Source organism: Salmo trutta, chromosome 26 (genome assembly GCF_901001165.1).
Source record: "Salmo trutta chromosome 26, fSalTru1.1, whole genome shotgun sequence".
Lineage (NCBI taxonomy): Eukaryota > Metazoa > Chordata > Actinopteri > Salmoniformes > Salmonidae > Salmo > Salmo trutta.
The window spans coordinates 33914128-33941975 of NC_042982.1; the positions used below are offsets into that span (position 1 = coordinate 33914128).

At 43.2% G+C, this 27848-nt stretch overlaps 1 protein-coding gene across 3 annotated transcripts in view; it reads left to right on the plus strand.

The window, feature by feature from the left end:
* robo1 (roundabout, axon guidance receptor, homolog 1 (Drosophila)) overlaps window positions 1–27848 on the plus strand; it is a 314601-nt gene that overhangs the window by 270865 nt on the left and 15888 nt on the right. For all 3 annotated transcript variants that reach the window (XM_029715767.1, XM_029715768.1, XM_029715769.1), the window contains 6 exons: window positions 6539–6581; window positions 17397–17551; window positions 20313–20699; window positions 22398–22514; window positions 24044–24188; window positions 27558–27800. In XM_029715767.1, the coding sequence (XP_029571627.1) occupies window positions 6539–6581; window positions 17397–17551; window positions 20313–20699; window positions 22398–22514; window positions 24044–24188; window positions 27558–27800 (1090 nt within the window). The remainder of the gene's footprint in view (window positions 1–6538; window positions 6582–17396; window positions 17552–20312; window positions 20700–22397; window positions 22515–24043; window positions 24189–27557; window positions 27801–27848) is intronic.

The following is a 27848-nucleotide window of genomic DNA, read 5'->3' on the forward strand; positions in this document are numbered from 1 at the left end:
GGGGCTCTTCTCTAGGCTAATTTCTCTGTAGGTGATGGATTTGTTATGGAATGTTTGGGAATCGCTTCCTTTTAGGTGGTTGTAGAATTGAAGGGCTCTTTTCTGGATTTTGATAATTAGATGTTATTGGACTAATTCTGCTCTGCTTGCATTATTTGGTGTTTTTACATTGTACACAGAGGATATTCTGTATGCAGAATCTCAATTTGGTGTTTGTCCCATTTTGTGAATTCTTGGTTGGTGAGCGGACCCCAGACCTCACAACCATGAGGGGCATTGGGTTCTATAAATGATTCAAGTATTTTTAGCCAGATCCTAATTTGTATTTGGAATTTTATGTTCCTTTTGATGACATAGAAGGCCCTTCTTGCCTTGTCTCTCAGATCGTTTCACAGCTTTGTGTAAGTTAACTCAGCCTAAACATCAGTGCCACAGATTTGTATAGTTTTTGTGTGTGCTCTAGGGCAACGGTGTCTAGATGGAATTTGTGTTCCTGGCAACTGGATCTCTCTCTCTCTCTCTCTCTCTCTCTCTCTCGCTCTCTCTCTCTCTCTCTCTCTCTCTCTCTCTCTCTCTCTCTAAATAAATAAATAAATAAATAAATATATATATATATATATATATATATATACCTGTGCTAATCCTTGTAAATCAGAGAGAGAGAGGGAGAGAAGAAAAGAGAGCGAGAGGGGGAGTTATGTGAATCTTGTGGTTGTGGTGACTAATCCCATCTGTGCAGAGCAGAGGCTTTATCTAAACTGTGAGAGTTGATTTTCTCCTCCTCGTCAGCCACGGGGCTTGGGATCACACCTAATACTTTTAATGCTGCAATCTTGTTTTTTGAACCGCTGGACCGCTTTCAGGTGAAACCTATTTAGTCATCTGGTTATTTTTGAGCCAGTTCCTTAATGCATGAGGTTAGAGTTGCTGCTTCTTTACGTTTATAATCCTAGAAGCTGCCTTGGCACTGAATGTAAATGCAGGAACTTGTCAGTGTTAATTTCCGCTAGATGTTGATTTGAGAGGCATTACATTTTGCATCGTGGAATTCCTGAATGCTCTCTTTCTAGCTTGAGAAAGAGAGAGAGAGAAAACCCGACACCCTCAGCACACAGGGGGAAAAACACCTAACTGGAGGTGACAGCATTCCCTCCACCATATCCCCCCCTAGACACAACTACGACAACATAACCAACAAAAACGGGTCTCAACTCCTGCAGGTCTATCGGAATGCTGGGTATGTACATAGTCAAAATCAAATCAAATCAAATGTATTTATATAGCCCTTCGTACATCAGCTGATATCTCAAAGTGCTGTACAGAAACCCAGCCTAAAACCCCAAACAGCAAGCAATGCATGTGAAAGAAGCACAGTGGCTAGGAAAAACTAGCCACCAGTTAGGCCACAACAAATGCAATCCCTTGTAGATAATTTCCTGGACAAAAGGTTTTGGCAGTAGAAGACCTAAACAATATATTTGACCTCTCAGCTTCCTTATCAAATCTATAAATGTCAAGCAGACCTAAGAAAATTAACAACAATGAAAAATGGTTTGATGAAATGCAAAAACCTAAGAAAGAAATTGAGAAACCTATCCAACCTAAAACATAGAAACCCAGAAAACCTGAGTCTACGCCTTCACTAAGGTGAATCACTAAAACAATACAGAAATACACTACGGAAAAAGAAGGAAGAGCACATCAGAAATCAGCTCAATGTAATTGAAGAATCCGTAGAATCTAACCACTTCTGGGAAAATTGGAAAACAAACAGCAACACAAAGAGTTATCTATCCAAAACGGAGATGAAGAAACAAACAGTAAAAAACATATACAGTGGTTCCTCCTTAAAAGTTGCGAGCTTACACCGCGGACTTAGAGGTACCCAGCGTCACGGCTTCATTGCTCCAGACCACCACAAGGGGGAGTTAGAGCACTCATTATGCATTTGGGTCCCACGGTTTTTATATGACCAATCATATCGAGTGGTTCCAATGACGATTTGACGCAGGCCACATGTCCCCAGTGACTTCAGCAAAGATGGCTGACAAAACATTACGGGGAAGCAAATGTATGTAGTTATAACGTCATAACGAGTCAAGCAAAAAATGTACAATTGAGAGGAATATGTTAGTTAACGTAAAGACAAACGATTGTGCATATATTTTTGTCGTTTAGTTAATTTACGAAAATCGCTATTCAGCAAGTTTTTTTCAGCCATATCCAATACCAGTTGTATCAAACTCATTCATTATAACAAGCAGGGAGCAGGTTTCAAACCCTCAACATTCATGCCCGAAGTCCAGCACACTATCGACTGTGCCCAAATTTATTAATTGGGGTTGGGGCCAATTGTGGCTAAAACACTTTATAAATTGGAATCTTTAACATGTGGAAAGGGGAAAAAGTATTATTATTAGTTTTTCACAAGCGTAGCAGGATGGTTTGTTAGCTGAACAATAGATTATTCAGCCTTTACTAAAGAATTGTATAATAGCCGAGCTAGGTGTGAACCCGAACCCCCCCAGGCTCTTCGCTGGCCATGACAGAACACTGACATTCCTGTCTTGCAGGAAATCACGTACAGAAAGAGCAGTATGGCTGTTTGCATTGTCATGCTGGAGGGTCATGTCAGGATGAGCCTGCAGGAAGGGTACCACATGAGGATGATGTCTTCCCTGTAACGCACAGCATTGAGATTACCTGCAATGACACTAAACTCAGTCCGATGATGATGTGACACACCGCCCCAGACCATGACGGACCCTCCACCTCCAAATCAATGCCACTCCATGATGCCATCTATTTTGTGAAGTGCACCAGTCCCTCCTGCAGCAAAGCACCCCCACAACATGATGCTGCCACCCCGTGCGTCACGTTTGGGATGGTGTTTTTCGGCTTGCAAGCCTCTCCCTTTTTCCTCCAAACATAACAATGGTCATCATGGCCAAACAGTTCTATTTTTGTTTCATCAGACCAAAGGACATTTATACAAAAAGTATGATTTTTTTCCCAATGTATAGTTGCAAACCATAGTCTGGCTTTTTTTTTGCCGGTTTTGAGCAGTGGCTTCTTCCTTGCTGAGCGGCCTTTCAGGTTATGTCGATATAGGACTCGTTTTACTGTCAATATAGATACTTTTGTACCTGTTTCCTCCAGCATCTTCACAAGGTCCTTTGCTGTTGTTCTGGGATTGATTTGCGCTTTTCGCACCAAAGTATGTTCACCTCTAGGAGACAGAACGCGTCTCCTTCCTGAGTGGTATGATGGCTGCGTGGTCCCATGGTGTTTATACTTGCGTACTATTGTTTGTACAGATGAACGTGGTACCTTCATTCATTTGGAAATTGCTCCCAAGGATGAACCAGACTTGTGGAAGTCTACAATTTGTTTTCTGAGGTCTTGGCTGATTTCTTTTGATTTTCCCATGATGTCAAGCAAAGGGGCACTGAGTTTGATGGTAGGCCTTGAAATACATCCACAGGTACACCTCCAATTGACTCAAATGATGTCAATAAGCCTATCAGAAGCATCTAAAGCCATGACATCATTTTCTGGAATATTCCAAGCTATTTAAAGGCACAGTCAACTTAGTGTATGTAAACTTCTGATCCACTGGAATTGTGATACAGTGAATTATAAGTGAAATAATCTGTCTGTAAACAATTGTTGGAAAAATGACTTGTGTCATGTCCAAAGTAGATGTCCTAACCGACTTGCCAAAACTATAGTTTGTTAACAAAACATTTGTGGAGTGGTTGAAAAACGAGTTTTAATGACTCCAACCTAAGTGTATGTAAACTTCCAACTTCAACTGTATATTTATATGTAAAACATTTCTTACCGAGCCATGATGCCCGCAGATTGCCTTTGCCAATTGCTCATCATCTTCATTCATCAGTGAGTCAATGGCTTGAATAGTCATTGACTCAATCACACGTTGAAAAGGAACGAGATGGCATCACAATCCATGTCAGGCACACCTGTGAGCTCTGGAACTCCACCTCCGACAGGCAGAGTCAATATACAGTACGTGGCGCGTTCATCAGGTTTTCGGTTCACCCTGACATTTCCATTCCTCTTCTGACAACAGAACATGACCAGCTGCTCACCAGGCACAGCAAGGGCCGCCCGGACCGTTCTGCTGTTCTGCTGTTCTGCTGTTCCAAGGATGTGTAACCGAAGAGAGATACCACAAGTGGGCACAGAATACATAGCCTTCCTGCTGTGGCCATCTATTTCAGCACCGTTTCGCGCTGCTCTGAGACAAGCATGGAGAAACTAAAATGTTCAAATATTCCATAATATTCTTAAGATATGTGTTGACTGAATATAAGCAAGTGATGTCTGCTAAATAATCAAGTTATGTTTCTCCATAAATAAATAATTCTAAATAACTGGCATTATTTACAAATTAGTGAGAATGTCTCAGCCCATGTTCAAGAATTGCCTTTTTCTCGCTCACTCCAGGTTAAATGAAAACGAAATCTCCAAAATGTCATTACTTTTTAGACAAAGCGATTATTATTATTCATTCATTTACAGTTATATAAAAGCCCCTTAGGTATTCTCATATATTCTCACAGATCCTAACGGAAAATCGGCATTAGATATTAATATAGAGTCCTCCAATCCGCTAAATGTATGGAAAATGCCCCTTAGATATTAATATAGAGTCCTCCAATCTGCTAAATGTATGGAAAATGCCCCTTAGATATTAATATAGAGTCCTCCAATCCTCGAAATGTATGGAAAATGCCCCTTAGATATTAATATAGAGTCCTCCAATCCTCGAAATGTAAGGAAAATGCCCCTTAGATATTAATATAGAGTCCTCCAATCCTCTAAATGTAATTATTGGCATCACAACTATGAAATAACACCGGTCTCCCGTGTGCCCTGCATTCTGTAGTACAGACACGATCTGCTCTCCCTTATGTAAGGAATTAGGCACTTTATTTTTGTATCATTATTTTATTAACTGTTTATTAGGCTACTGTGCAGTCTACAATACATACTGTAGTTAACATGGGAAAGTGCCTTAGTCTTTACATAATAAGGCTTGGCGTCCTGCTTGACAACATCCGGTGAAATTGGAGGGTGCGCAATTCAAATAAATAATCATAATATTAAACATTTATGAACATACAAGTATCTTATCTTGTTTAAAAGCTTAAATTCTTATTAATCTAACAGCATTGTCCGATTTACAATAGGCTTTACAGTGAAAGCATACCATGCTATTGTTTGAGGACGGCCCCCCACAATCTTCCTCTGTTTGCAATCCCAAGGATCCCAGCTACAACATGAATGGTCGTTTTGTTAGATAAAATCCTTCTTTATATCCAAAAAAGTCTGTTTAGTTGGTGCCATCAATTTCAGTAATCCACTCGTTCAACATGCAGACAAATGAATCCAAAAATCTACCACTAAACTTTGTTCAAACAAGTCAAACTACGTTTCTATTTAATGCTCAGGCACCCTAAAATGTAAATAAACTATAATATTTCATACGGAAAGAAGTATGTTCAATAGAAAAGTATAATTAGCAGGTGTGCCTCCTCTTCGTCGCATGCCGACAGACTGATTGTCCACTGGGACTCAAAATTCTTCCTCGTTTTTGAAGAAACAAGCCTGAAACAATGAACAAAGACTGTTGACATCTAGTAGAAGCCATAGGATTTGCAATCTGGGAGCTGAATTACATAGGACCCATAGCTTTCCATTATAAGAACCTGGGACCTCAAAAACAAAACATTTCTGGTTGGTTTTTCTTTGGATTGTCGCCTGCCGTATCACCATTGTAAATACAACCTATATTTATGTTTATTTCTTTTCCCTTTTGTACTTTAACTATTTGCACATCATAACAACACTGTATATAGACATAATATGACATTTGAAATGTCTTTATTATTTAGGAACTTTTGTGAGTGTAATGTTTACTGTTAATTTTCTATTGTTTATTTCACTTTTGTTTATAATCTATTTAACTTGCTTTGGCAATGTAAACATGTGTTTCCCATACCAATAAAGCCCTTAAATTGAAAAATTTAATTTAATTGAGAGAGAGTAGAGCAAGAGAGGAGAGAGAGAGAGAGAGAGAGAGAGACAAATAGAGAGAGGCTCTAAACCTTTCCTCAGAGAAGAGTTTGTAATTAAAGTTTGAGTTTATCTCTCCTTCACACCGGCAGCTTAAAGCTCCATGAAAGAGTCCAACTTCCAGCGCGCTGAGCTTCAAACACACGCCAGGCCTGCCAGGAGACCAAAGCACTGTGCAGCGCCCTAATCCTCTTACACACATACCCTGTCACAGTGACTCAGTCTCCACCCATCTACACACGGGATGTAGTACACACACACATACATGCGTAAACACACACACTGTCAAAAATATCACACACTGCACATACAAACACAGGCTTACAGGAGAGACAAACACACTCCATGTTATTGTGTTTCGATAAGCCTGTTACTCTGATGACAATTGTGATTATGGTGTTCATGTCTGTACCTTTCTCTGTCTCTCTGTTCTCAGTGGCGTACCAGAGAGGGGGAGAGGCTGTCAGCAGTGCTGGAAGGTAAAAATACATGTCTCCTACGAGAGAGAGTGTTGTCCACATGTCTACTATGGGAGGGAGTGTTGTCTACATGTCTACTATGAGAGGGAGTGTTGTCTACATGTCTACTATGAGAGGGAGTGTTGTCTACATGTCTACTACAGTATGAGAGGGAGTGTTGTCTACATGTCTCCTATGAGAGGGAGTGTTGTCCACATGTCTACTATGGGAAGGAGTGTTGTCTCAATGTCTCCTATGAGAGGGAGTGTTGTCTTCATGTCTGCTAGTAGAGGGAGTGTTGTCTACATGTCTATTATCATGTCTACAATGAGAGGGAGTGTTGTCTACATGTCTACTATCATGTCTAACATGAGAGGGAATGTTGTCCGCATGTCTCCTATGAGAGGAAGTGTTGTCTACATGTCTCCTATGAGAGTGAGTGTTGTGTACCTGTCTACTATTAGAGGGAGTGGTGTGTTCATGTCTATTATCATGTCTACAATGAGAGGGAGTGTTGTCTAAATGTCTACTATGAGAGGGAGTGTTGTCTACATGTCTACTATCATGTCTAACATGAGAGGGAGTGTTGTCTACATTTCTCCTATGAGAGGCTGTGTTGTCTACATGTCTACTACAGAATGAGAGGGAGTGCTGTCTACATAACTACTATGAGGGGGAGTGTTGTCTACATGTCTACAATAAGAGGGAGTGTTGTCTACATGTCTACTTTGAGAGGGAGTGTTGTCTACATGTATCCTATGAGAGGGAGTGTTGTCTACATGTCTACTGTGAGAGGGAGTGTTGTGTACATGTCTCTTATGAGAGGGAGTGTTGTCTACATGTCTACTATCATGTCTACTATGAGAGGGAGTGTTGTCTACATGTCTACTATGAGAGGGAGTGTTGTCTACATGTCTACTATGAGAGGGAGTGTTGTCTACATTTCTCCTATGAGAGGGAGTGTTGTCCACATGTCTACAATGAGAGGGAGTGTTGTGTACATGTCTCTTATGAGAGGGAGTGTTGTCTACATGTCTACTATTGTGTCTACTACGAGAGGGAGTGTTGTCTACATTTCTCCAATGAAAGGAAGTGTTGTCTACTATGAGAGGGAGTGCTGTCTACATGTCTCCTATGAGAGGGAGTGTTGTATACATATCTACTATCATGTCTACTATGAGAGGGAGTGTTGTCTACTGTGAGACGGAGTGTTGTGTACCTGTCTACAATGAGAGTGAGTTTTGTGTACCTGTCTACTATTAGAGGGAGTGTTGTGTACATGCCTCCTATGAGAGGGAGTGTTGTCTACATGTCTACTATCATGTCTACTATGAGAGGGAGTGTTGTCTACATTTCTCCTATGAGAGGGAGTGTTGTCTTCATGTCTGCTATGAGAGGGAGTGTTGTCTACATTTCTCCTATGAGAGGGAGTGTTGTCCACATGTCTACTATGAGAGGGAGTTTTGTCTACATGTCTGCTATGAGAGGGAGTGTTGTCTACATGTCTGCTATGAGAGGGAGTGTTGTCTACATGTCTACTATGAGAGGGAGTGTTGTCTACATTTCTCCTATGAGAGGAAGTGTTGTCTACATTTCTCCTATGAGAGGAAGTGTTGTCTACTATGAGAGGGAGTGCGGTCTACATGTCTCCTATGAGAGGGAGTGTTGTCTACATGTCTACTGTGAGACGGAGTGCTGTGTACCTGTCTACTATGAGAGGGAGTGTTGTGTAAGGGTCTAATATGAGAGTGAGTGTTGTGTACGTGTCTACTATGAGAGGGAATGTTGTCTACATGTCTACTACAGTATGAGAGGCTGTGTTGTCTACATGTCTACTACAGAATGAGAGGGAGTAATGTCTACATAACTACTATGAGGGGGAGTGTTGTCAACATGTCTACTATGAGAGGAAGTGTTGTGTACATGCGTGCTATGAGGGGGAGTGTTGTCTACATGTCTACTATGAGAGGGAGTGTTGTCTACATGTCTACTATGAGAGGGAGTGTTGTCTTCATGTCTACTATGAGAGGGAGTGCTGTCTCCATATCTCCTTTGAGAGGGAGTGTTGTCTACATGTCTAATATCATGTCTACCATGAGAGGCAATGCTGTCTACATGTCTACTATGAGAGGGAGTGTTGTCTACATGTCTAATATCATGTCTACTATGAGAGGGAGTGATGTCTACATGTCTACTATGAGAGGGAGTGTTGTCTCCATGTCTCCTATGAGAGGGAGTGTTGTCTACATGTCTAATATCATGTCTACTATGAGAGGGAGTGATGTCTACATGTCTACTATGAGAGGGAGTGTTGTCTCCTATGAGAGGGAGTGTTGTCTACATGTCTAATATCATGTCTCCTATGAGAGGGAGTGTTGTCTACATGTCTAATATCATGTCTACAATGAGAGGGAGTGTTGTGTACCTGTCTACAATGAGAGGGAGTGTTGTCTATATGTCTAATATCATGTCTACTACGAGAGGGAGTGTGATCTACATATCTCCTATGAGAGGGAGTGTTTTCTTCATGTCTACTATTAGAGGGAGTGTTGTCTACTGTGAGACGGAGTGTTGTGTACCTGTCTTCAATGAGAGTGAGTTTTGTGTACCTGTCTACTAGTAGAGGGAGTGTTGTCTACATTTCTCCTATGAGAGGGAGTGTTGTCCACATGTCTACTATCATGTCTACTATGAGAGGGAGTGTTGTCTACATTTCTCCTATGAGAGGGAGTGTTGTCCACATGTCTACTATCATGTCTAACATGAGAGGGAGTGTTGTCTACATTTCTCCTATGAGAGGCTGTGTTGTCTACATGTCTACTACAGAATGAGAGGGAGTGCTGTCTACATAACTACTATGAGGGGGAGTGTTGTCTACATGTCTACTATGAGAGGGAGTGTTGTCTCCATGTCTCATATGAGAGGGAGTGTTGTCTACATGTCTACTATGAGAGGGAGTGTTGTCTCCATGTCTCATATGAGAGGGAGTGTTGTCTACATGTCTACTATGAGAGGGAGTGTTGTCTCCATGTCTCATATGAGAGGGAGTGTTGTCTTCATGTCTACAATGAGAGGGAATGTTGTGTACCTGTCTACAATGAGAGTGAGTTTTGTGTACCTGTCTACTATTAGAGGGAGTGTTGTCTACATTTCTCCTATGAGAGGGAGTGTTGTCTACATGTCTACTATCATGTCTACTATGAGAGGGAGTGTTGTCTACATGTCTACTATGAGAGGGGGTGTTGTCTACATGTCTGCAATGAGAGGGAGTGTTGTGTACCTGTCTACAATGAGAGGGAGTGTTGTGTACCTGTCTACAATGAGATGGAGTTTTGTGTACCTGTCTACTATTAGAGGGAGTGTTGTCTACATTTCTCCTATGAGAGGGAGTGTTGTCTACATGTCTACTATCATGTCTCCTATGAGAGGGAGTGTTGTCTACATGTCTACTATCATGTCTACTATGAGAGGGAGTGTTGCCTACTAGTAGAGGGAGTGTTGTCTACATGTCTACATTGAGAGTGAGTTTTTTGTACGTCTCTACTATGAGAGGGAGTGTTGTCCACATGTCTACTATCATGTCTACTATGAGAGGGAGTGTTGTCTACATTTCTCCTATGAGAGGGAGTGTTGTCCACATGTCTACTATCATGTCTAACATGAGAGGGAGTGTTGTCTACATTTCTCCTATGAGAGGCTGTGTTGTCTACATGTCTACTACAGAATGAGAGGGAGTGCTGTCTACATAACTACTATGAGGGGGAGTGTTGTCTACATGTCTACTATGAGAGGGAGTGTTGTCTCCATGTCTCATATGAGAGGGAGTGTTGTCTACATGTCTACTATGAGAGGGAGTGTTGTCTCCATGTCTCATATGAGAGGGAGTGTTGTCTACATGTCTACTATGAGAGGGAGTGTTGTCTCCATGTCTCATATGAGAGGGAGTGTTGTGTTCATGTCTACAATGAGAGGGAATGTTGTGTACCTGTCTACAATGAGAGTGAGTTTTGTGTACCTGTCTACTATTAGAGGGAGTGTTGTCTACATTTCTCCTATGAGAGGGAGTGTTGTCTACATGTCTACTATCATGTCTACTATGAGAGGGAGTGTTGTCTACATGTCTACTATGAGAGGGGGTGTTGTCTACATGTCTGCAATGAGAGGGAGTGTTGTGTACCTGTCTACAATGAGAGGGAGTGTTGTGTACCTGTCTACAATGAGATGGAGTTTTGTGTACCTGTCTACTATTAGAGGGAGTGTTGTCTACATTTCTCCTATGAGAGGGAGTGTTGTCTACATGTCTACTATCATGTCTCCTATGAGAGGGAGTGTTGTCTACATGTCTACTATCATGTCTACTATGAGAGGGAGTGTTGCCTACTAGTAGAGGGAGTGTTGTCTACATGTCTACATTGAGAGTGAGTTTTTTGTACGTCTCTACTATGAGAGGGAGTGTTGTGTACATGTCTACTATGAGAGGGAGTGTTGTCTACATGTCTGCTATGAGAGGGAGTGTTGTGTACTATGTGAGAGAGTGTTGTCTGTGTGTCTATTATGAGAGTGAGTGTTGTCTATGTGTCTACTATGAGAGGTAGTGTTGTCTACATGTCTACTATGAGAGGTAGTGTTGTGTACATGTCTACTATGAGAGGGTTTGTTGTGTATGTGTCTGCTATGAGAGGTAGGTATACTTTGACAGGGAGTGTTGTGTACGTCTATGTTTGTCTCCTCTGTATGAATATGAAAGATGAAATAATAGAACTTAACATATGGATCATAATAGTCTCCTATGAGAGGGAGTGCTGTCTCCATGTCTCCTATGAGAGGGAGTGTTGTCTACATGTCTCCTATGAGAGGGAGTGCTGTCTACATGTCTACTATCATGTCTACCATGAGAGGGAGTGCTGTCTCCATGTCTCCTATGAGAGGGAGTGCTGTCTCCATGTCTCCTGTGAGAGGGAGTGTTGTCTGCATGTCTGCTATGAGAGGGAGTGTTTTCTACATGTCTCCTATGAGAGTGAGTTTTGTGTACGTGTCTACTATGAGAGGGAGTGTTGTGTACGTCTATGTTTGTCTCCTCTGTATGAATCTGAAACAATAGAACTTAACATATGGATCATAATACCATATTCCAAGAGCCAGATGTACATTTCATTTGCGGAGGAGCGGGTACATGGGTGGTATAACGTGCATGGGAGTGAAGGTGTACCTTCCTCTATAGGACACTAGGGGGAGGGCTTTTACTTCCTAATGCTTACAGCCCCGGCAGAGGAGGGGAAGGGAGGGGAAGGGAAGGGAGGCGAAGGGACGGGAAGGGAAGGGATTGGAAGGGAAGGGAAGGGATTGGAAGGGAGAAGAGGAACAAAGGATTATCTCATCTGCCCAAACCCCCATCCTCTGCATCCCACAGAGAAGAACACCATGTCTGGCCACAAGGCCGTGCCATAGCATCACTCTAACGCACTCAGAGATGGATATAGTAGTGTTTGCACACACCCTACTCTTTAGATTGGATGGCCCTATGGGACGAGATGGGAGGGGTGATACAGAAGAGGGTGTGACAGAGACCAGTAGCCTATGTGTTGTTTTCCAGACTACCTGCTAGTCACCCGTACTGAGACACTCATACATTCAGACACTGATTTTGGAGTTTCCTCAATCATCTATAACACACATTGATGCTAATGTATCCACAGACTTGTTTGAAGTAAAGCAGTGTTTTGGTATTGTCCTCTCTTTGTGCTCAAAGTATCTATATGGTTGGCTATTGTTCCATAGTCGTTATGTGTCTGTCTATATGGTCTTGTTATTACCGTGCTATGTGCCTGAGTCAGTTCTACAGCCTGGACATGGGAGCTCTGCTCAAAGACAATCACCCTTCTCTATCTCCACTGAACCACTCAGGTGATTGAGGAGCCATTTGGAGATTGTATTAATGTGTTCATTAATCAAAATGAAGGACTGGAAACGCTGAATAAGTCATTTGAATAGGACACGAAAAAGAAAACTCAATACAATGTGAATATCTGACAGGTTGGATTGTTCCAGGGGTAGTGGTGGGAGAGAAATACCAGGTAAAACATGCCGTTTGTTATGTAGTGGTAGTATAGCCTTTGGGCCCTAGTAGATCATCACTTTTAATTATAAGGCTATTTAGTCTGGCTGCTTCAAATGTAACATGTCATTCCTGGGTTCATGATGTGGAAGTTTGGACAAGCAGAGAGCTGCTATTCTGTTCAGACAGCAGAGAGCTGGTAGTCTGTTCAGACAGCAGAGAGCTGCTATTCTGTTCAGACAGCAGAGAGCTGCTATTCTGTTCAGACAGCAGAGAGCTGGTAGTCTGTTCAGACAGCAGAGAGCTGCTATTCTGTTCAGACAGCAGAGAGCTGCTATTCTGTTCAGACAGCAGAGAGCTGGTAGTCTGTTCAGACAGCAGAGAGCTGCTAGTCTGTTCAGACAGCAGAGAGCTGCTATTCTGTTCAGACAGCAGAGAGCTGGTAGTCTGTTCAGACAGCAGAGAGCTGCTATTCTGTTCAGACAGCAGAGAGCTGCTATTCTGTTCAGACAGCAGAGAGCTGCTATTCTGTTCAGACAGCAGAGAGCTGGTAGTCTGTTCAGACAGCAGAGAGCTGGTAGTCTGTTTAGACAGCTGAGCGATGGTAGTCTGTTCAGACAGCAGAGAGATGGTAGTCTGTTCAGACAGCAGAGAGCTGCTATTCTGTTCAGACAGCAGAGAGCTGCTATTCTGTTCAGACAGCAGAGAGCTGCTATTCTGTTCAGACAGCAGAGAGCTGGTAGTCTGTTCAGACAGCAGAGAGCAGGTAGTCTGTTTAGACAGCTGAGCGATGGTAGTCTGTTCAGACAGCAGAGAGCTGGTAGTCTGTTTAGACAGCAGAGAGCTGGTAGTCTGTTCAGACAGCAGAGAGCTGGTAGTCTGTTTCAGACAGCAGAGAGCTGGTAGTCTGTTCAGACAGCAGAGAGCTGGTAGTCTGTTCAGACAGCAGAGAGCTGGTATTCTGTTCAGACAGCAGAGAGCTGCTATTCTGTTCAGACAGCAGAGAGCTGGTAGTCTGTTCAGACAGCAGAGAGCTGGTAGTCTGTTCAGACAGCAGAGAGCTGCTATTCTGTTCAGACAGCAGAGAGCTGCTATTCTGTTCAGACAGCAGAGAGCTGCTATTCTGTTCAGACAGCAGAGAGCTGGTAGTCTGTTCAGACAGCAGAGAGCTGGTAGTCTGTTTAGACAGCTGAGCGATGGTAGTCTGTTCAGACAGCAGAGAGCTGGTAGTCTGTTCAGACAGCAGAGAGCTGGTAGTCTGTTCAGAGAGCTGGTAGTCTGTTTAGACAGCAGAGAGCTGGTAGTCTGTTCAGACAGCAGAGAGCTGGTAGTCTGTTTCAGACAGCAGAGAGCTGGTAGTCTGTTCAGACAGCAGAGAGCTGGTAGTCTGTTCAGACAGCAGAGAGCTGGTAGTCTGTTTCAGACAGCAGAGAACTGGTAGTCTGTTCAGACAGCAGAGAGCTGGTAGTCTGTTCAGACAGCAGAGAGCTGGTAGTCTGTTTAGACAGTAGAGAGCTGGTAGTCTGTTCAGACAGCAGAGAGCTGGTAGTCTGTTCAGACAGTAGAGAGCTGGTAGTCTGTTCAGACAGCAGAGAGCTGGTAGTCTGTTAAGACAGCAGAGAGCTGGTAGTCTGTTCAGACAGCAGATAGCTGGTAGTCTGTTTAGACAGCAGAGAGCTGGTAGTCTGTTCAGACAGCAGAGAGCTGGTAGTCTGTTCAGACAGCAGAGAGCTGGTAGTCTGTTCAGACAGCAGAGAGCTGGTAGTCTGTTCAGACAGCTGAGCGAAGGTAGTCTGTTCAGATAGCAGAGAGCTGCTATTCTGTTCAGACAGCAGAGAGCTGGTAGTCTGTTCAGACAGCAGAGAGCTGGTAGTCTGTTCAGACAGCTGTGCGATGGTAGTCTGTTCAGACAGCAGAGAAATGGTAGTCTGTTCAGACAGCAGAGAGCTGGTAGTCTGTTTAGACAGCAGAGAGCTGGTAGTCTGTTTAGACAGCAGAGAGCTGGTAGTCTGTTCAGACAGCAGAGATCTGCTATTCTGTTCAGACAGCAGAGAGCTGCTATTCTGTTCAGACAGCAGAGAGCTGGTAGTCTGTTTAGACAGCAGAGAGCTGGTAGTCTGTTCAGACAGTAGAGAGCTGGTAGTCTGTTCAGACAGCAGAGAGCTGGTAGTCTGTTCAGACAGTAGAGAGCTGGTAGTCTGTTCAGACAGCAGAGAGCTGGTAGTCTGTTAAGACAGCAGAGAGCTGGTAGTCTGTTCAGACAGCAGATAGCTGGTAGTCTGTTTAGACAGCAGAGAGCTGGTAGTCTGTTCAGACAGCAGAGAGCTGGTAGTCTGTTCAGACAGCAGAGAGCTGGTAGTCTGTTCAGACAGCAGAGAGCTGGTAGTCTGTTCAGACAGCTGAGCGAAGGTAGTCTGTTCAGATAGCAGAGAGCTGCTATTCTGTTCAGACAGCAGAGAGCTGGTAGTCTGTTCAGACAGCAGAGAGCTGGTAGTCTGTTCAGACAGCTGTGCGATGGTAGTCTGTTCAGACAGCAGAGAAATGGTAGTCTGTTCAGACAGCAGAGAGCTGGTAGTCTGTTTAGACAGCAGAGAGCTGGTAGTCTGTTTAGACAGCAGAGAGCTGGTAGTCTGTTCAGACAGCAGAGAGCTGCTATTCTGTTCAGACAGCAGAGAGCTGCTATTCTGTTCAGACAGCAGAGAGCTGGTAGTCTGTTTAGACAGCAGAGAGCTGGTAGTCTGTTCAGACAGCAGAGAGCTGCTTTTCTGTTCAGACAGCAGAGAGCTGCTATTCTGTTCAGACAGCAGAGAGCTGCTATTCTGTTCAGACAGCAGAGAGCTGGTAGTCTGTTTAGACAGCAGAGAGCTGGTAGTCTGTTTAGACAGCAGAGAGCTGGTAGTCTGTTCAGACAGCAGAGAGCTGCTATTCTGTTCAGACAGCAGAGAGCTGCTATTCTGTTCAGACAGCAGAGAGCTGGTAGTCTGTTTAGACAGCAGAGAGCTGGTAGTCTGTTCAGACAGCAGAGAGCTGCTTTTCTGTTCAGACAGCAGAGAGCTGCTATTCTGTTCAGACAGCAGAGAGCTGCTATTCTGTTCAGACAGCAGACAGCTGGTAGTCTGTTTAGACAGCTGAGCGATGGTAGTCTGTTCAGACAGCAGAGAGCTGGTATTCTGTTCAGACAGCAGAGAGCTGGTAGTCTGTTCAGACAGCAGAGAGCTGGTAGTCTGTTCAGACAGCAGAGAGCTGGTAGTCTGTTCAGACAGCAGAGAGCTGGTAGTCTGTTCAGACAGCAGAGAGCTGGTAGTCTGTTCAGACAGCTGAGCGAAGGTAGTCTGTTCAGATAGCAGAGAGCTGCTATTCTGTTCAGACAGCAGAGAGCTGGTAGTCTGTTCAGACAGCAGAGAGCTGGTAGTCTGTTCAGACAGCTGTGCGATGGTAGTCTGTTCAGACAGCAGAGAAATGGTAGTCTGTTCAGACAGCAGAGAGCTTGTAGTCTGTTTAGACAGCAGAGAGCTGGTAGTCTGTTTAGACAGCAGAGAGCTGGTAGTCTGTTCAGACAGCAGAGAGCTGCTATTTTGTTCAGACAGCAGAGAGCTGCTATTCTGTTCAGACAGCAGAGAGCTGGTAGTCTGTTTAGACAGCAGAGAGCTGCTTTTCTGTTCAGACAGCAGAGAGCTGCTTTTCTGTTCAGACAGCAGAGAGCCGGTAGTCTGTTCAGACAGCAGAGAGCTGGTAGTCTGTTCAGACAGCAGAGAGCTGGTAGTCTGTTCAGACAGCAGAGAGCTGGTAGTCTGTTCAGACAGCAGAGAGCTGGTCGTCTGTTTAGACAGCAGAGAGCTGGTAGTCTGTTCAGACTGCAGAGAGCTGGTAGTCTGTTCAGACAGCAGAGAGCCAGTAGTCTGTTCAGATGGTGTAAAGTAGATAGAAACCAGGACAGGAGATGGATATCCTACTGCACTCCTCTTCTGTTCTGAAGCACTTAGTGGGTAAGTTGAGATGTCCGTGACCTCCTTTGATCTCAATTCTGTTCAGTACTTTCAATGTTGGTGGTTTGGTGGAGCGTTGGTGGTTCAGTGAGTGTTGGTTGTTTGGTGGAGCGTTGGTGGTTCAGTGAGTGTTGGTGGTTTGGTGGAGCGTTGGTGGTTCAGTGAGTGTTGGTGGTTTGGTGGAGCGTTGGTGGTTCAGTGAGTGTTGGTGGTTTGGTGGAGCGTTGGTGGTTCAGTGAGTGTTGGTGGTTTGGTGAAGCGTTGGTGGTTCAGTGAGTGTTGGTGGTTTGGTGGAGCGTTGGTGGTTCAGTAAGCGTTGGTGGTTCAGTGAGTGTTGGTGGTTTGGTGGAGCGTTGGTGGTTCAGTGAGTGTTGGTGGTTTGGTGGAGTGTTGGTGGTTCAGTGAGTGTTTTGCGGACGTGTATTTTCCATCACTGGGAGTGAGTTCTGTCTGGCTTTCTAACGCTCAGTGAAACAGTGTCATCGGCCATGGACAAGTCAAGAGCACATCATCTATTTATCTGAGCTTTCCTCTAATGCAAGGCCAGTGGAGCAGGGAGCAGGAAGGAGAGGGAGAGATCATTTCCTGTAAAACAACAACCTAATGCCTAGCTATAGGGATCATTTCAGTATATCAATCTGGAATTGAGTGAATCCCCATCGATCTGCCTAAAACCCCATTCATTACATGACATGCTCTTGTTAGTCATATCAATATGATTTCTTGCTGTGCTATAGTGGTGCAGCATTTTCCATTGTTAGTCAGTGTTGGCTGTTTTGTACCCCATCCTTCCAGGCCAGGTTTGCTGAACATTGGGGAGTCTGCTACCCAGCCCTGGTTGGCTGATACCTGGCCCAACTCCTGCTCCAATCACAACGACTGTAGCATGAACTGCTGCACTGCAGGACAGGGCAACAGTGACAGCAATCTGGCTACATACAGCCGCCCAGGTGAGTACGCTACGCATTGGAACAACTCACCCAAACATAAACTGTACTAAAACAGTTATCCATGGGGGCAAAGTGGCACATGCCCCCTCAGATTTGTCCTGTTAAATATATATATTTGTTTTGTTTTAGTTTTTTCTGTGTAATACTACTAGCCACTTAGCAATTTTCTGAAGTTGGCTTTAGCTAGCCCAGATAGATTCCCAATCTGTTTGGTAGACTTCAGAAAAGCAAGCAATTACTAAATGTACTGAATAAGACTCACATTCCTTTCAGGATTTTAGCAGCGATGCAGAGAAGCATATATATTTCTTCTTTTTTTTAACTACCAGTCAGGAGGATACAGACAGCTCAAGAGGTATACTTAGATATGCAGAAAAATATACATACATTTCTTCATAGAATTAAGCATAATGATTATGGTTGCAGGAAAAAGCTGTTTCAGGTGTTTGAAAAATGCTAAATTCTAGTCCCCCTCTGGACCAACACCCAGCCATTCTCACGTACTTTGTGCCCCCTCAGATTTTTGGGGTACATGACACCCTGCTCTCAAAGCAGAGCATGGATAAGAATCATAAAACCGAGCGGACCTAGTCGGTAGAAAGCAGAGAGAAGTGAAGTGAAATCCCATATCTGGGTTAGCTCCCTTGAGACTTCTCTCTCTTACCTCTCTCCTCACGAGGTCTCTATAAGAAAAACCCTTAAGGGAGGCTTAGGAGTAGGAGTATGTGTGTTTGATTTATTTCAGGTTAAAGCGGGGCGGTTTTAGGCAGGAAATAAAAGGAGCACTGGATGGGCCTTATGGGTTTACTCTGCTGCAAATCGATTTGCTCTGCTAATTTCCATACTGTTGTTATAGCCTGTAATGTCATTTCCACTAAGTGCTCAGTTATTTTAGAAATGTGGAGCAGTGGTAGAGATCAGGGCAGGACTGCAGACTGCAGCCAACACCGGGTGAAGAGATGGAGAGATGGAGAGAAAGAGAGGTACCTGGAAGAGTGCATAGATAGAAAGGGAACGAAGGAGGAAATGATGAGGGAGGATATGTAGCATACACAGATATAAATGGAGAGAGAAAGTAGAGGGGAAGAAAATTGGACAGAGAAAGAGAAAGAACGAGGGAGTTGGGAGGAAAGTAAAGAGAGCAGAAGAGATGGACAGTAACGGAAGGAGGGAGGGTTATGGTACACCTCCAGGTGACCTCTCAGTCAGCAGTACTTTCTATAAACAATAGGGATTGAGTTTGGCTCTGAAGGCAAAGGGACACACACACACACACACACACACACACACACACACACGCACACACGCACACACACACACTCTACAGAGAAAGAGGGTCAACAGCTGGTAGAGGAGGGAGAAGGATGTCTCTTGGTGCATGGTGGGGACAAAGGATTTGAGGTTATACACACATAGGTAGGACTTAACTAGGAAACGTGGACCCCAGCCCTGAACCTCCCTTTGACATACAGTAGGCTTAGAAGTTGAACTAAAGTAAAAGAGATGTGGGTATACAGTAGTCGTTTGAACAAGTGTTTGGACACGCGGCAGGCGTCTCTCCAGCTGTAGCGTCTGACAGATAGTACAGTAGTGTAGCATCTCCTACCCACTCATTGACTCATTTACATTGTTGGCTTCAATCGTCTCCCCAAACAGGCTTACACACAATCCTAGTGTAGCAGATGTTCTGTTGTACTAAGTGCTGTGCTTCCCCTGGGTTAAGCAACTTACTCAAGGACAAAGAAACACTGTACCCATAAAATACATACCCATCTTCTAAAGTTACCCATCACAGTCAACACAAGAAAACCTAATCCGACTTTTCATTCCGTGGTGTGTTTAACTTTTCCCTAACATTGCTTCTGATGACAATCTGTGAGTTTGTTTGAGATGGGATGAAATGCTAAAAGCACTTCTCACTCACTGCATGTGTAAGACGTTAAGGAGCAGGCCTGGCTGCTTTGTGTGGCCAACCTAAACCCTGTGAAGGTTTAACAGGATCAGCGGCTAGGTGACAGAGCCGAGGGATACGAGTTAATGTCCCTTTATCTAACACATAGGGGCCCTTTCTCCACATCTACCTCTGAAGTGACTCAGATATCCCTCGGTTCTTGGAAATGTAAGGTTCACGTGCGCTCAGTTGTTCTACCTGTAGCCGTCCTTGATATTTAGCGCAAGGCTGGCTCTCAGATCTGCTGGAGGATTTGAATATTTTATGAGCCAGAGAAAATTGGATCTGTCAGTGGAGCTCTTTGCTGCACGCTTCCTTCCAACCTTCTGATACAGACATGTTCCACTGTCCTTCTCAATGAGCAAAGCCTCCTGGCCTGGCGTCTGAGAGAGATGACAAACACGTTGAGCTGTGGATGAGACAAAGACATTATCGAGACAGAAAGACAGAGAGAGCAGACAGTGGAAGTATAATACAGCTCCAGTCACTCACCTGAACGAGATAGGGATAGTTGACGTACATAATGAACTGTAGTTTGCACTGAAATATATATAGCTGTCTAGACTGAGGGCACAGTGATCTGTTGAAAGGTACAAATGACTCGGGCTGATTTATTTCTGTGTCATTCTGAAATGTTAATCTTTTCAGCTTATTTTTTTTCCGGAATATGATGCCATTGAATACAACTGAATACAATGCCATTTGTGCCATTCAGCACTTGGCAAACCTCTTCTTCTGAACCTAGCTATAGAAGCTAGTCCGGTCTTTGACTAAACCTTTCACCCTACACCCGCTCCCCATGTTATCCAGCCGACTGCATTGCCAACTATAACAACCAGATGGAGAGCAAGCAGACCAACCTGATGGTGCCGGAGGGAGGAGTGTACGTAGACGTGGACCTCTCCAACAAGATCAACGAGATGAAGACCTTCAACAGCCCCAACCTGAAGGACGGACGCTTCGTTGGGCCAGGGGGACAGCCCACCCCGTACGCCACCACACAGCTCATTCAGTCTTCTATCCTGGGAAACAACATCAACACAGACAGAGACAGAGGGAGCGGAGGGGTAGGAGGGGGAGGGGAGACAAACGAGAAACACGGCTGGAAACCCACCCCTGTTCAGGAGCAGAAGCAACAGGAAATGACCTCACAGCTCCACCAGTATAACATCATGGAGCAGAACAAGCTGAACAAGGGTGAGTGTGTGGTGGGAATCAGTGGAGGTTAGGAGGTCAAACCATAGCCGTCTTCCATCTTTCTTTCTTCCCTTCTTTATTTCCTTTTCTCCCTGTGGATGGGCCCACCATGCTGAAGAATGTCCCTTTTTCACTGGCTTCCCTGCTGCCCCCATTCAGTCATATGAATAGAGAGCATCATCAGTCTCCCTCTCATTGTCTACTATGCATTTTCCTAACTCCTCTTTCCTCTCTGTGTTCATATAAAATCTCTGCTCTACATTCTGGGTCAGGCCTGAGTTTCTGTCTTTACTGTCTGGGTTGTTCTTCATTGATCAAGTCTCGTAGCTACAGCTGTAAGGATTTTCTCCAGGTGTCAGGTATCTGAAGGAGAGAGAAACATTTCTGTTGGAACTGACAGGCACTGAACTAAACTGTCGTCACCTTGTTCTTACCTGCAGAAAATAGCTGCTACTTTAGTGACAAATCAAAATCAAATCAAATTTATTTATATAGCCCTTCGTACATCAGCTGAAATCTCAAAGTGCTGTACAGAAACCCAGCCTAAAACCCCAAACAGCAAGCAATGCATGTGAAAGAAGCACGGTGGCTGGGAAAAACTCCCTAGGAAAAACTCCTGAGAAAGGCCAAAAACCTAGGAAGAAACCTAGAGAGGAACCAGGCTATGAGGGGTGGCCAGTCCTCTTCTGGCTGTGCCGGGTGGATAATTATAACAGAACATGGTCAAGATGTTAAAATGTTCGTAAATGACCAGCATGGTCAAATAATAATAATCATAGTAGTTGTCGAGGGTGCAACAAGCACGTCCGGTGAACAGGTCAGGGTTCCGTAGCCGCAGGCAGAACAGTTGAAACTGGAGCAGCAGCATGGCCAGGTGGACTGGGGACAGCAAGGAGTCATCATGCCAGGTAGTCCTGAGGCATGGTCCTAGGGCTCAGGTCCTCCGAGAGAAAGAAAGAAAGAGAGAAAGAGAGAATTAGAGAGAGCATATTTACATTCACACAGGACACCGGATAAGACAAGAGAATACTCCAGATGTAACAGACTGACCCTAGCCCCCCGACACATAAACTACTGCAGCATAAATACTGGAGGCTGAGACAGGAGGGATCAGAAGACACTGTGGCCCCATCCGATGATACCCCCGGACAGGGCCAAACAGGCAGGATATAACCCCACCCACTTTGCCAAAGCACAGCCCCCACACCACTAGAGGGATATCTACAACCACCAACTTACCGTCCGAAGACAAGGCCGAGTATAGCCCACAAAGATCTCCGCCACGGCACAACCCAAGGGGGGGGCGCCAACCGTTTTCAGTTTTGTCATGGTCTCTTGTATGGAACAGAAATTGCATGTCTTCTCTCTCAGCACTCTTAGGAAGACAGCATCCACCGGAGTGTTTATTCAGACAGTTTCAACTTACATTTCAACTTATTAGAGGTGTATGACACACATTTTAACACATCGCAGGTTAAGATCATTATTTAGATGTGTTGTTACATTGTTAGCTCTTATGTTAGCCTAACTGTGATCATTAGTCAGTTAAACTCAAACAGTCTCTATGGATCTTTTGATATCATAATGTCCCCTTCTGTCCTTCATTTCCATAGGTTATCTATACTTTTCTAATGTGATAATCTAGTGTATGCTGCCCACCTTCCTCATGCTTACCATCCTCCTCCTCTCCCTTACCAGACCACTACAGAGGAGGGGACAGTCCCATGGCTAGCACCATCCCCTATAACCAGGCCCACGAGGCCCACACCGTGGGCTCCTACAACAGCTCTGACCATGGCAGCAGCAGCACCTCCGGTGAGAGAGTGGGGAACGGGGGGTTAATCATTCATCAGTATCCACAGCTATATGGCTGGTGTTTTACTGCGTGGATGTTTAGTGAATCACTTTTGTTGTTGTTTCCCAACCTTATTTTCCTCGAAGGCAATACATCGTGCTGGGACTAATAATGTAATGCATGATGCTTTAAAATGGTTATTTTGATTCATTTCCATGTCAGTATCTTGAAGAGAAATTAAAATGCCTTCAGTGGAGGGAAAATGTAAAACATCCCAGGCATCAGTTTCCAGTCTGTGTGTGTTTCCAGTCAGTTTCCAGTCAGTTTCCAGTCAGTTTCCAGTCTGTGTGTGTTTCCAGTCAGTTTTCAGTCAGTTTCCAGTCTGTGTGTGTTTCCAGTCAGTTTCCAGTCTGTGTGTGTTTCCAGTCAGTTTCCAGTCTGTTTCCAGTCTGTGTGGGTTTCCAGTCAGTTTCCAGTCTGTGTGTGTTTCCAGTCAGTTTCCAGTCTGTGTGTGTTTCCAGTCAGTTTCCAGTCTGTGTGTGTTTCCAGTCAGTTTCCAGTCTGTGTGTGTTTCCAGTCAGTTTCCAGTCTGTTTCCAGTCTGTGTGTTTCCAGTCTGTGTTTGTTTCCAGTCTGTGTCCGTTTGCAGTCTGTGTGTTTCCAGTCTCTTTCTTTTTCCTGTCTGTTTCCGGTCTTCGTCAGTTTCCAGTCAGTTTTTTCAATCCCATGTGCTTCTAACAGAAAAAAATGAAAAACCTAGTTAGACTAGTTAGACTGTTCCTTGTTGCTCAGACAAAACATTAATTAAACAAACATGAATTACCGTCCCCTTCATTCCTGCAAAGAGGAGGATAATCTCATCAGATATGCAGTGTTTGTTTCTGGACAAGGACTAATGACACACATTCCAGAGGGAATGCAACACTGCCTCCATAACGCCCAGGATCCATTCTGATATTGTATATGAAGTTCAGCTCGTTAAAGAGCAGCCCTCTGTGCTCGCTGAGCTCACAGCTCATTGGCTTCTCATTCTTATTGGCTGCTGTTAATTGGCCTCAGATGTTTTGTCATTTCTTTCACATTTTCTATTTTCTCTTGGCAATGGGGAACATTACAGTTGAAAAATGACTGCGTTTTTGGTGGCATGACTGGCATGAATTACAAATTGAGAGGTAATGTACGTGGTGCGTTTTTGTGGTGTCCATAAAGAGAGGGGATGCTACTAGCCGACATGCTCTTATGTATAAAATGATATATTTTTATCCGTGTCGACCTTTCGCTGAAATTAGCCCTGTTTGTTCCTACATTTCGCTGAAATTAGCCCTGTTTGTTCCTACATTTCGCTGAAATTAGCCCTGTTTGTTCCTACCTTTCGCTGAAATTAGCCCTGTTTGTTCCTACATTTTGATCTACTGTTGATTTATTCATTTCTCTGTTGATTTAACTAGCATCAATAATATAGATAGTTGAGAGACGGAGAACGATGTGGGAGTGGGGATGTGTTTCTGCATGTTTCTGACTGAAGGAGTTCTTTGTTCATGTTTTTGCAGGGAGTCAAGGTCAAAAGAAGGGAGTGCGCACCCCCAAACTACCCAAACAGAGCGCAATGAACTGGGCTGACCTACTGCCTCCTCCCCCTGCTAACCCACCTCCCTGCCGCAACATGGAGGAGTACTCCCTGTCCATGGACGAGAGGTGGGACATGTCAACACACACACAAACACACACACACACACAAACACACACACACCAGTGGAAGTATACAAAACGTTTTTTTAATATACTCAAAGGACCATTATTAGCATGTTTTAACCACTCCTATATAAATGGTAGAATATCAGACACACAACAAGAAGGTCTGATATCATTATTACTGAAACAGGACCCAAGTGGTATATATAAAGATCCAGTCCATTTAAAAAATTGGAGACCTCTTACACTTCAGTGTTGTGATGCATAAATCCTAGCAAAATGCTTGGCGCATAGAATTAAAAAAGTATTGTCAGATATCATTCATCCTAATCAGACAGGTTTTTTACATGGATGATGCATTGGAGATAATATAAGACAAGTACTGGAAACAATAGAATACTATGAAATATCGGGGACACCAGGCCTGGTTTTGAAAAGGCTTTTGATAAAGTACGACTGGAGTTTATATATAAATGCGTAGAATATTTCAATTTTGGGGAATCTCTTATAAAATGGGTTAAAGTTATGTATAGTAACCCTAGGTGTAAAATAGTAAATAATGGCTACATCTCAGAAAGTTTTAAACTATCTAGAGGAGTAAAACAAGGTTGTCCACTATCGGCATATCTATTTATTATTGCCATCGAAATGTAGCTGTTAAGATTAGATCAAACAATAATATTAAGGGATTAGAAATCCATGGTTTAAAAACTAAGGTGTCATTGTACGCCGATGATTCATGTTTTCTTTTAAAACCACAATTAGAGTCTCTCCACGGCCTCATAGAGGATCTAGAGACTTTTGCTATCCTCTCTGGATTAAAACCAAATTATGATAAGTGATGATTTTACGTATTGGATCACAAAAAAAATGCAAATTTTACATTACCACGTAGTTTACCAATTAAATGGTCTGATGGAGATGTGGACATACTCGGTATACAAATCCCAAAAGAAAGAAATTATCTCACTCCAATACATTTTTATAGAAAGTTAGCAAAAATAGATAAGCTCTTGCTACCATGGAAAGGAAAATACCTGTCTATTTGTGGAAAAATCACCCTGATTAACTCTTTAGTCATATCACAGTTTACCTATTTGCTTATGGTTTTGCCTGCAGGCGTATGGTTTTGCCTACACAAAAATATTCAATTTTATTTCAAACGGCAAGCCAGATAAAATTAAAAGGGCCTATTTATATAACGAATATGAATTCGGAGGGCAGAAATGATTAAATATTAAAGCATTAGACCTCTCACTAAAGGCATCAGTCATACCAAAGTTATACTTAAATCCAAACTGGTTTTCTAGTAAATTGGTACGAATGTCTCATCCTATGTTCAAGAAGGGCCTTTTTCCCTTTATTCAGATTACACCTGCCCACTTTCGGTTGTTTGAAAAGGAAATAATCTCCAAAATATCTTTATTTTTTAAACAAGCCTTAGAAACTTGGTTGCAATTTCAGTTTAATCCACCTGAAAAGACAGAACAAATAATACAACAAATATTGTGGTTAAATTCAAATATAGTAATTGATAAAAAAAACTGTATTTTTCTAAGAAATGTTTAAAAAAGGTATAATTTTAGTGAATGATATTATAAATAGGACTGGTGGAGTGATGTCACACATGCAGCTAACACAGACATATGGAAATGTCTGCTCTACTCAAAATTAATTGCAGCATTACCACAAAAATGGAAGAGGCAAGTAGAAGGGGAAAAATGTAAGGAACTTGTATGTCGGCCCTGTATTAAAGAACATAAATAGTTAAAGAATAGTGTGATAAATAAAAACATATACCAATTTCATTTAAGGACCAAAAAACTGACAGCTGTGCCATATAAATTGCAAAATAGTTGGGAAGAGATTTTCGATGTACCCACTCCATGGCACATGGTTTATGAATTGATACGCAAAACAACGCCGGATTCAAAACTTCATTTTTTTAAATTTAAATTACTATACAAAATTCTTGCAACTAATAGAATGTTATATATATGGGGGATGCAATCTTCCCAGCTCTGCAGATTCTGCTGTGAGGAGGCAAAGTCATTAAATCATTTATTTTGGTATTGTCCATATGTAGCTCGTTGTTGGTCACAGGTCTAGGAATGGCTGAAGAATTGCAACATTTGCCTAGAACTAACGCTGCAGATAGCAGTACTGGGTGATTTGAAAAGCCATAGTTAATCCATCAATAATATAATAATTATTTTTTTTAAATATATATTTTTATTTACAATCTGTAGAAGCTATGAGAATAGAAAGGTTCAATTGTTTTGTGAAGCATCACAGCACAGTTGAAAAATATATGGCAAATAAAAATCCGAAATGGATGATGTTGAGCGATAGATGGGATGGGTTGAATGGAGCTGAAGGGTGGGACTAATAACAAGATAAACAATGTAAAACATACGGGGTCTGTAAAATGTATATAGGTTCAGAACTTTTGTGAAATAGCACAGTTACAAATAGAAATCAAACTGGATGGACATCAGAAATAGAGGAAGGACTAAAAACAATTAAAAAAATAACTATTGTAAAATAGACTGTGTCTGTAAAATGTGTATAAGATGAATAAATTGAAGGCAAAAACCGAATTGTTTATTAGTTTACTCCAATTGGGGGATCGGTGGTAGGGTTTGCGGGGAATAATAATAAAGGTATATTCTTTCAAAAAGTATGTATGTCTATATAGGTATGTGTATGTATATATGTGTATATGTATGCATGCGTGTATGGATTTATATATTTACCAAAAAATATATGGGGGATTGGAAATGATCAGACAATTACATTGATGGAAGCAATATTCTTTCCGCAATATTAAGCTGATCCACCTCTTAAAAAAAAAGGAAAAAAAAAAGAAAAACACACACACACACACACACACACACACACACACACACACACACACACACACACACACACACACACATACACACACACACACACACACACACACACACACACACACACACACACACACACACACACACACACACACACACACACACACACACATACACACACACACACATACACACACACACACACACACACACCTCCCTGACGCAACATGGAGGAGTACTCCCTGTCCATGGATGAGAGGTGGGACATGTCAACACACACACAAACACACACACACACACCTCCCTGCCACTCTATTCTTTCCTTTCATTTACTGAATGAGTCAAATCTACCCTAAGGATTTGTGTTCTATTGTGTATCATTGCTAGGGTACATGTCAAACCTTTTCCTTTACATGTCTACCTTGGTAGCAGCACAACATGAATATGTACTAGCTACATTGTTCAAGATATGAACACTGAGTGACATCCAACTAACCAGCGTGTTTCCCTGTGTTGACAGTTATGACCCAGATATGCAGTGCTCCCTGCCCCCCTCCCGCATGTACCTGCAGCCAGACGAGCTGGAGGAGGAGGAGGAGATGGAGAGGGGTCCCACTCCCCCCGTCAGAGGTGCTGCCTCGTCCCCCGCCGCGGTGTCCTACAGCCACCAGTCCACAGCCACCCTCACCCCCTCGCCCCAGGAGGAGCTGCAACCCATGCTCCAGGACACAACAGACAGCATGGTCTCTGCACACGAACGCAGGTACTGGAAGGCGTTATACTGAATGAAATGGACTTTGATTGGCTGATA